Below are 10501 nucleotides of genomic sequence, written 5' to 3'. Positions count from 1 at the left end.
CACATATTCCATTCACTAGAGTTCTACCATCATTAACTATTATTTTCATGTAACAAATACATACTTCTTTTTCAAAAGGAAGTTAATATAGCCTCGTTTTTTTATCTTTATACTTGTAGTTTCTCATGCTTCCCTCTTCAAGAAATTACCATAGATAACTATATTTTATGCATAAAACCCAAAAAACAATAATAAGGTCAACTTAACATTTTATGCACCTAAATCAAGAAATTAACCCAATTCATCTAGTCAGGCAATCTTCTCAAGAAAATTAACAAACTTTATTTATCTACAAAAAAAAACATGTTTTCTATATCACAATGCTTCCCTCTTCAATAAATTACCATACATAACCAAATTTTATGCATAAAGCCCACACACCAATAATAAGGTTAACTTAACCTTTTATGAACCTAAATCAAGAAATTAACACAATTCATAAGGTTAACTTAACCTTTTATGCACCTAAATCAAGAAATTAACACAATTCATCTAGTCACACATTCTTTTCAAGAAAATTAACATAACTTTCTTTATCTAGACACAAAAACATATTTTCTATATCACAATGATTTCCCTTTTGTGCATGCAACATGTGTCTTTTTACTAACACAATGAGCCTTACTTCAATGCACATAAGATTTTCAACAAACAAGCATGCATTCTTTTTCTTGTATGAACAAGGTTCATATGCATCTTTTAAGAAAACAATCTTTATTTTTCATCAATTCATGCACAAAAATCCCATGCAAGTCTTTCTGCACTCAAATCTTTGCGGTCTTTAAATAAAAAACATGGTGATATATGCATACATAACCCTTCCAAGAAAATTAATCTAATTAACTTTTATCTTTTCTAAGAATCCGATAATGTATGCAAAGACATTTCACTTTAAAATCAAATACAATGAGGCATGCAATCAATATTTTCTCTTCAAGAATTAACATAGAAATTTATTTCATGAATTCCAATATAATGGATATTATTATTGTGCACATACCATTGATTTTCTTTTCAAGAATTAACATAAAAATTTATTTCATGAATTCCAATATAATAGATATTATTATTGTGCACATAGTGCTATTAAGAGTCTATAGGAAGAAAAGTTTACATATATTCTTTTAATGAAAAATATCATGATTTCTTTAATCTTTTTGTGTGCAAGTTTCACTTCTGTTTTCTTTCGAAGGAAACAACCCTAATCTATATTTTAACATGAAAATTTTCTTTCACTAAAGTAATATGACTTGTTTATCTTTTACCACACAATTTTATTTCAAACAAGTAATATGATTTATTTATCTTTTACCATGGAAAATTCACATGAATTCTTTATGAAAAGTACTATGACTTAAATATTTTTGTATGCATGATTCACATGCATTCTATTTCTAATAGAAACAACATTCCTGCAATATATTCTTTTAATAAAACAACATGGTTTCTTTATTTTTAATATGTAAAGTTTTTTTTGGATGTTTTTAGAAAATTATTGCATAAAAGCCATGAAGAACCTTATTTGGGGAAGCAACTGGTGGCCGAAAGTTTCACTATTCATATGACTTGCAGCTAAGAACAAGATCCTAACTTGGGACAAAATTCAAAAAAAAGGCTTCAGTGGACCCTCAAGATGTTGTCTCTGTAAAAACGAAGAGGAGACCCGAAATCACCTCCTAATTAATTGTTCGTTCACTAAGAAATTATGGATGGATACAAGAAAGATATTCGGCAAATCTGAGATAGTTCCCAGAGACATTAACGCAATAATTTTCCAATGGAACAAGGAGAAATTCCAATGTAAAGTTGTTAGCAGAGCTTGGGATCTTATTGCAGGCTTCGTGCTATGGATGATGTGGAAAGAAAGGAACCGTTGGATATTCCAGGACAAAATAAAAGATTCAGAAACTATATGGAGACAAGCGGTTAGTCTAATGAGGGAAACAATCTTGGTGGAGAAATGGGACGTGGAGGACTGGAAGGCTAATTAAACAGAGGAGATGATCCTGAATAGTTTAAACTTAAAGTATGAGATGGTGTATCATAAGCAGGACATTAGGCATAGCGAGCGAGCCTAAAATTCAGATAAATTTATCTACCCCAGAGATAACTTCATCAAATTAAACTTTGATGGAGCATCGAAGGGGAAGCCTGGCAATGTTGGTTTCGGAGGCGTATTTCGCGATAATCAGAAGAAGGTAAGGTGGATTTATGCTGAATGGGGTGGGGAAATGACGAATAATGAGGTTGAACTTTGGGCGATCCACCAGGGGCTGAGAATCGCAATCAGAAATGGTTATACAAACTTGGAAATAGTTGGTGACTCTCAGATCGCGATTGAAATATTGAAGAAACTTAGCAATGGAAGAGATTGGGAACGAATTACCAGCAGTTGGAGAACTGCCGGAATTGTCCAAGATATAGCGAGTCTGCTAAAAAGGATAGAATACAAATTATTTAACCATGTAAGGCGGAATGGGAACCGCGCGGCTGACTTCCTGGTGAATTGGGGTTGTAAAGGACGAGGCAGCATTGTAGACATCCAATGGAAAGCGGTGCGAGCCAGCAGAGATTGGGTAGACTTGGCAACGATTATTAATGAGGATCATGATCAGGCAACGAGCGAGAACGCCATGACTAATGAGTTGGATAGGTGAGTGGGACTGGAGATCTCGGCTAATTAATGGAGGTCAGTATGGACAGAGGAATGATATGATGAAAACGCATAGTGCAGTACACCGGCGGCGTGTGTGGAAGGCATCTCAGGATCGCTCCCACTGCGAAATAATTAATGCATGCGATTAGAGAGGATGGTGGAGCGGCATGTCAAAACTTCAAACGGTAAATGATAAACAAGGAATGATGGCCAGGAGAGGCAACATCCCGGATAATAAATGGCGGCAATGCATCGCCGATATAGTGGCATATATTGATGGCAGAAAGGTAATAAGTACCCAGACTGGTAAGGGAAGGTAGCAGGTTAGTTTCTTTTCAATACAGCGTGCAGAGGTGAGGACAGTAGCGAGACAACGAGACAGGAAAACTTTTATCCTGCACCAGAACATACCTCGTGACATAATTGGAGATAGCATGGAAACCAGGATGAGGTCAAGGGTGGCGGAGGAGCTGACTATTGCAACTGACAAGAACAGGGACAGGAAAGGCAAGGCTGCTGCGAAAGAGGAGCTCCCGGCAGAAATTTTTTAGATTGAGGATGATTCTGAGGATGAAGAACCCCGTCGCGAAGCTAACAGGAAGTATAAAGCACAGGGCAAAGCAACAGGCGGTTGGGTCAACCTGCAGTCAAAAGAGGACCAGCCAGCACCGCAGGTGGAACGCGTAAGAAGATACGGCAGGAGAAGAAGTGGTAGGGGAGCGGGAAGAAGGACGGATACGGGCGGCAAGAGAGGTCGGGGGCAGAGCGGGAATGAAGGTGACAAAGGTGAGAATCTGAAGCAGGAAGCGGGACCAGCCAAAAAAACAAGGAGATCGATGGAGCAGAGAATTCACCAGGCTGAGAGGGCCTATCAGTAGAATACAAATCAAGAGGTCAGAAGAATTATGCAGCATTTGAAGGAGGAGTCTTTACAAGACCAATCTGACGCAGAAATGGAGGATTGGGAATTCTTAATGCATGACCGAGGCAACACCAGAGGCAGAATGTCTCTGTTCAAGCAATCTCTCCACATTTACTGGGTAATGAAAAGGTTATTGGCAAAAGCATTAGAGCAGGTTGCTACTGAGATGGTGGAAATAGCGTAGGGAGGCCCTGAATTGAGTAGGGAACTGAGGTTCATCCACATTGCTTTGGAGAGGCAAGAGAAGAAACTGGATGAATTACAGCAGCTATTGAAGGGAGAACATCAGGGAGCAGACGAAGGAGCAAACCAGCAACCTGCAACTGAAGATGCTTGAGAAACGATATGTATATGAAAGTACATAGTCTAGATAAATATAGTTTTTTGCATGTTATAGATAAGGAAAAATACTTTATGCAGACCAGTAGGATTAGGAATTCTCAGGATTGTTTAGTTCATCTTGCAAGGATAATCAGACTTTGGGTTTTCTATTTTTGGTCGGCCATTAAAAACTTTAGATGGCTAAAATACTCGGTTTCCCCATGAGGGCGAGTTAATATGTATTGATACTATGTATTGTTTTATTTTCTATATAGTAATAGAAAGAGTCCCACCTCAGCTTACAAAAAAAAATTAGTTTCCAACTAAATAACAATGGTTATTGTTTTCAGCTATTTCATTAAACATGGTAAAAATAATCTTTTCCACTGTGAATGTCAACGTAAACGCAATTTATAGAGATATTACATGATATATTCAAAGTTAAGATGGATCTAGGTTTATATATATATATATATATATATATATATATATATATATATATATATATATATATATAATACTATTAGAAAAAAGCCCTAACAACATAGAAAATTGACTATTTTGGCTTAATTTTATTTTAATTATGAATTTACTTATTTATTTTCTATTTTGTTTTTTAACTTAATTTAATTATGTCTAAGTGCTTGAATAACATAATAGAACATTACACCATCTATTCCATATTGTAATACCCTTAGTGAATTGAAAATATTTTAGTTTCTTTTGTTAAGAAAACTTTGGGTCATATAGAAGGCCTAGTATGAATAGGTAAAAACATAAATGTACTTTTTTTTTAATTGCATTGACAAATATTGATTCTGGACATCCACTTAAGTTATGGTGGAAAAAGATGTTAAATGATAGTTTTACACACCATACAGTTATATAATAGTTATTCCTCTCCCTTGAGATAAAATCATCTTAGTTAGGGAACAAGGAGCCAAGAGGGAGAGAGGAAAAATGCTGAGACAACCTAGAAAACTTGGAGCTTGATTGGATGATGCCCGAGGGAGGAGATTTAAGTTTTAAGCTTGAAACTCTTAAACATGATGTTGTTGAGGGAGGTTAGCCACTACTAATTAAGGGATCCTTAGCTGATTAGTTATTAGAATTCCATGTTCAAGCTTGTGTGCTCAGTTAAACCCTAAGACTGGACTTGGTGTGGGTCAGAGATTTTCTAGGGTTGGAACTAATATGGTCTTTGTCATGAAACTGCTCTGGTGGTTCAGTTGGCTAGGGGTAGTGCTGGTAAAGAATATTGGCTCTCATCGGTTTGGTGGAGCATTCTTTCCCTATAATCTCACGGGAGACTAAACTATTTGAACACTGATAAGTGAAAAATGGTTTGGATTGTTTGTGTTTCCTAGATGTATTTTTCCTAGATTTTCTATGCAATGTTTAAATTGAAGAAAATGTTACTAGTGTGATTTTTTGGAAAAAAATATTTGGTCTATGTAATCTTGATTTGACATAATGAAAAACACCTAACCTAAAAAAAATAGTTGAAAGGAAAATTGAAATTCATATATCAAAGAACAATGTAAAGGAAATAGGTTCAAAATTTTAAAGAACCTTTGAATTTAAATAAGAATATAGAATAAAAATGGTTGAGTATTAATTAGCTATCATTATGGAAATTATAGGTGGTGACAACAATTTTATAAAGAATTGTAATTTCATAGTCAATGTAGACCATTCATAATTAGGTTACAAATGCAATGGGAAAAACTATGTTAGTATCTTTTTCTCATATAAGAAGACCTTCCTTGAAGAGAGAATTTAATAGTTATGTAATCATTGAGAAATATAGAAAAAGTAGTCATATTTTCTCATTCTTAGGTTTCAAGGGTGAAATCTCTTGCAAATTGTGTGAGTGTGGGATTGAGTCTTTTCTATTTCTAAATGTAATCATTGAGAGATATAGGAAAAAGCTTTCTGGTGTTCTCTATTTTAGATTTATGTAGCAAAATATCTTACAAATTGTGTTAACTCTATTGAACATTTTATGTTTTATAATGATAATATATTTGTAGAAATTATCCTCGTATCCTACAAACAGTCAATTTTCTTCCAAATCTAATTTTTGGTTAATATTTTAAGGGTAATTTAATATTAAGCATCAACAAATGCCTATTTATTTTTAAATGTTATTTTCAAATTATAATAATCTAATATGAAGTATAATCTCATATTGATTATGTATGGACTTTATTGTATCTCTTTTTCTTTTATCTACAAAATTATGGTGTACCCTAGTGAGTAAGGGCACTGGCTTCTAGTTAGTTTTGATCAAAATCTAGTAGATATTTTAAGAATCATCAACTTAATATGTTTAATTCATTTATGCATTCAAAGTTGCATTTTAGACAAAAAGAAATAAAAATCTTGCTTATAATTCTATTAGCAAATTCCAACCAAAATAGTAATTTTACCATTTTATTAAATTTGAATTTAAATGTGATTTATATTTTTAAACAATATAATGAAAATAAATCACATTTAAAAATATAGTTGAGTAATATATAAAATGTTTTTAAAGATAAATCTTATATAAGCAGGTCTTTCCCCTATTGAGAACCTAGCTATGCTTAGGTTTCTGTTGTACAAGCACAAAATCAGTAACATAGATGATCATAGACTTCCTAAGCTAGCTTTAAATTCTAGCCAAAACCACCTAAGGCTCAATTGAGGGTGGCATAAAGACACAAGGGCCTGGTTAAACTATTGGGAGATTAACGAAAATGATGCATTGCAAAACATAAATAACATTAAAGATATTGTTACTTCTAAGTTCAAAGAAAAAATGTGGTGTGAGAAAGACTTAGTGGCTAAAAGAAAATTAAGTTATTATAAGAAAGTCATCAAACCCACCCTAGAAGATCAAAAGTATCTCTCTATTTTAACTAGCTCAAAGAAGAAAATTAATATAGCAAAGATTAGAACGAATTCTCATGAGCTCCATAGTGAAACAGGTCGTTGGGCAGTTCCTAAAATGCCATGGACGGAAAGGATTTGCCATATATGTGAGAATAGGAACATCGAGGATGAAAACCACTTCCTCTTAGAGTGTCCCGCAGTTCCTAAAATGCCATGGACGGAAAGGATTTGCCATATATGTGAGAATAGGAACATCGAGGATGAAAACCACTTCCTCTTAGAGTGTCCCGCAGTTCCTAAAATGCCATGGACGGAAAGGATTTGCCATATATGTGAGAATAGGAACATCGAGGATGAAAACCACTTCCTCTTAGAGTGTCCCGCGTATAACCACATTAGATCTCAGTTTCACAATCTTTGTTACAATACTGAACTTCCTAGCCTTTTACAATGTCAAAATTATAGTGAGCTCAGGAGGCTTCTCTCCAAGCTTTTTGAGCATAGGAATAAAATCTTAAATCAAAATAGATTATTTGTTTATTTAGGTCCGATAGACCATTATTTGGTCTCAGCGGATGTTAACCATCATCATCATCATAAACTAAAAAAGAAGATTTTATGAAAATGGAAAGATAAATCTATTTTAAAAATTCTATACTAATTTTAACAATGAGGAAACAAATTTAATATACGTTAACTAGGAGTCTCTTTGATGAGGTATCGAGCAGCAACCCCAAAGCTAAAAATAGATGTAAAATTGCCTTGTAAATGTTCTAATTTCATAGTTAATTTCGTAGTCAGTTTGGACATATCTGACCGTAGAAGTTATGTTTAATTTAGAAGGCAACACCTCGCTATATATGAGGGAATTGCATTGCCTCTATGTAGATCTGTATTTTGAGGAAGAAAAAGGTGGACATATCTGACCGTAGAAGTTATGTTTAATTTAGAAGGCAACACCTCGCTATATATGAGGGAATTGCATTGCCTCTATGTAGATCTGTATTTTGAGGAAGAAAAAGGGAAGAGATTGCTAAAGAAAAGAGGAAATTACAACCAATGGTTTTATCTCTTCAATTTGCTAGATAATAATGAAGGACTAGTTGTTTAGTTGTTTATTTGTGAACCACATATATCTATGTCTCTTTTGTTTTATGTATTTTTTGTGTTTATATTTTTAACCACCCATAATTTTGGGATAAAGAAAAATATTTACTAAAATATATTCATAAAACAAACGCTTCTATTAAATCCGTACTAATAAGAAATCTACAACCAGAAATAAAAAAATAGCCGTCTAAACATTCTTGAATAATGGAATGGAATGGATCATCATTATACAGATCATGATTAAGACCACCATAAGTTGTTAGATTCAAAAGATGGCTTTTCTCTAGAACACGGTCGTTGAGAGGTGCGAAGCCCTGGCAATTTGATTCCCCCGGTTATCAATTTCCCCTTCCAGTTATATATCCATATATTCATTTCCCAATCCCCATCCATTACCAAGATCAACCCGCTGCTGTTGACTGTTACACGATAGAATGGTGCACTACACCTGGGTATTTCCAAATGGCATGTTTGTAGAACACACCATACTTGTGCTTCATTCAACTTCCACATGCGAACAGAGCCAAACCCCTTCTGCTCCAATACCATCACTTGCCCATAGTATTCACATAAACTTTCACTGCTAATTATTCCACAACCCTGCGGCAACGGGATTGTTGTCCAAACTCTGTTAGCAATATTGAATGCTGCCAGGAAATTCCTGGAATTGGAATTGGTAGAGAAACACCTCCAGTAAAACTTGCCTGTACAATAAAGACCCTTTCCGATAGGTTCAATATTATTGGGGACCGTCATGGAAACTTGAGTCCACGCACTCGACTCTGAATCATAAATACACATCTCAATTTCTCTGGTGTTTGGTTGTCCCCTAACAGAATAATCACGACCTAGCAGAAGAGTGCAACGCCCTGCGGAAGAATCGAAGGCTAATCCGCTGAAAAAATAAGGTGATACAGGAGGCGGCGGCAAATGTCTCCAGTTGCTGGTACCAGGAATGCCTATGGAGAAGGCGGAACTATCCCCTTTTCTACGAATACACATGATGCTTTTACAAGAACCCACAACGATGTGACGGGGCAAAGGAAGTTTGTAGATCTCCGAACCGCGTCCTTCTACAACCCAATATTCAACGTCATTTTTCACGTCCCAATGGATCTGAATCAGAAACCCCACGGTGGAATGCAATGACCAATTTGGAACATTTACTTTGAGAGCATCACGGGAAGACAGCAGATAATTCCATTTTTTACAAACAGCCCTCATTTTGCCGAGAACTCTCATGGGTAGCCTTGCTAAAATCATATACACCAACTCTTCGTTGAGCATTTGCCAGATTTCTGGTTCCATTACTACAATACTTATTTTTCACCCAAAATTATCTTTCACTAGATAATCACTTATCTCTCTGCACTTAACAGATATAGAGTTAAGATGGATCTAGACTGATTTAATTCTCCCTTTAAATAAGTTCTATTCCACATGAATACTATGGGTAATACCGTGGGTTTCTATAAACATGGAGCATAAAACCCACTAATAACTTCACCAAGTCAAATTTACTTTAACTTCACCCAGTCAAATTTACTTTACGAACTCAAAAAAAATAATTTAACAATAATAACGTAAAATTTTTATTTTAATATAGAATTATTTTTATTTTATTTTTAAAATGTTTACATTATATTAAAAAAAATATTTATTTTTACTTTTATATATTTTGATAGACATTACATCTCTTGCATAAAGATAGGACCCATATTTTTTTACCATCAAGGTCCACTTACATAACCACCCATTAAAAAATGTGTTGTTGTGGTTGTATAAAGATGGGACCCATATTTTTTTACCATCAAGGTGCACTTATATAACCACCCATTAAAAAATGTGTTGTTGTGGCTAAATAGAAAAAGATATCTTCATTAATTAATTAATATATTTTTGAAATTGTTTCTTTTAATATACATAAATTCTAAAAATAATTAATTTAATTTCGTTACATTTTAAGAAAAGGTAAAACTAAACCTTTTAAATAGTTTAGAGACATGAATATTTATTTTTATTTTTATATATTTTGATAGACATTACATCTCTTACATAAAGATAGGACCCATATTTTTTTACCATCAAGGTCCACTTATATAACCACCCATTAAAAAATGTGTTGCTGTGGCTACATAGAAAAAGGTATCTTCATTAATTAATTAAGATATTTTTGAAATTGTTTCTTTTAATATACATAAATTCTAAAAATAATTAATTTCATTTCATTACATTTTAAGATAAGGTAAAACTAAACCTTTTAAATAGTTTAGAAACATGAACATTTGTTTTTATTTTTATATATTTTGATAGACATCACATCTCTTGCATAAAGATAGGACCCATATTTTTTTACCATCAAGGTCCACTTATATAACTACCCATTAAAAAATGTGTTGTTGTGGTTGCATAAAGATGGGACCCATATTTTTTTACCATCAAGGTCCACTTATATAACCACCCATTTAAAAATGTGTTGTTGTGGCTATATAAAAAAAGGTATCTTCATTAATTAATTAATATATTTTTGAAATTGTTTCTTTTAATATACATAAATTCTAAAAATAATTAATTTAATTTCGTTACATTTTAAGAAAAGGTAAAACTAAACCTTT

The 10501-nt window shown here is 33.7% G+C and overlaps 1 protein-coding gene across 1 annotated transcript; it reads right to left on the bottom strand.

The window, feature by feature from the left end:
* Positions 1-8126: 8126 nt before the first annotated feature.
* LOC149210831 (F-box protein At5g49610-like) lies at positions 8127-9194 on the bottom strand. Its single transcript, XM_089399113.1, has one exon. The coding sequence runs from the start codon at positions 9192-9194 to the stop codon at positions 8127-8129; it is 1068 nt and encodes a 355-aa protein (XP_089255239.1).
* Positions 9195-10501: the final 1307 nt, after the last annotated feature.

The sequence above is a fragment of the Pinus tabuliformis genome, chromosome 1_2 (genome assembly GCF_031772625.1).
Source record: "Pinus tabuliformis cultivar Carrire ecotype Pingquan chromosome 1_2, CPIR1, whole genome shotgun sequence".
Lineage (NCBI taxonomy): Eukaryota > Viridiplantae > Streptophyta > Pinopsida > Pinales > Pinaceae > Pinus > Pinus tabuliformis.
This window is presented reverse-complemented; position numbering and strand designations above follow the sequence as displayed.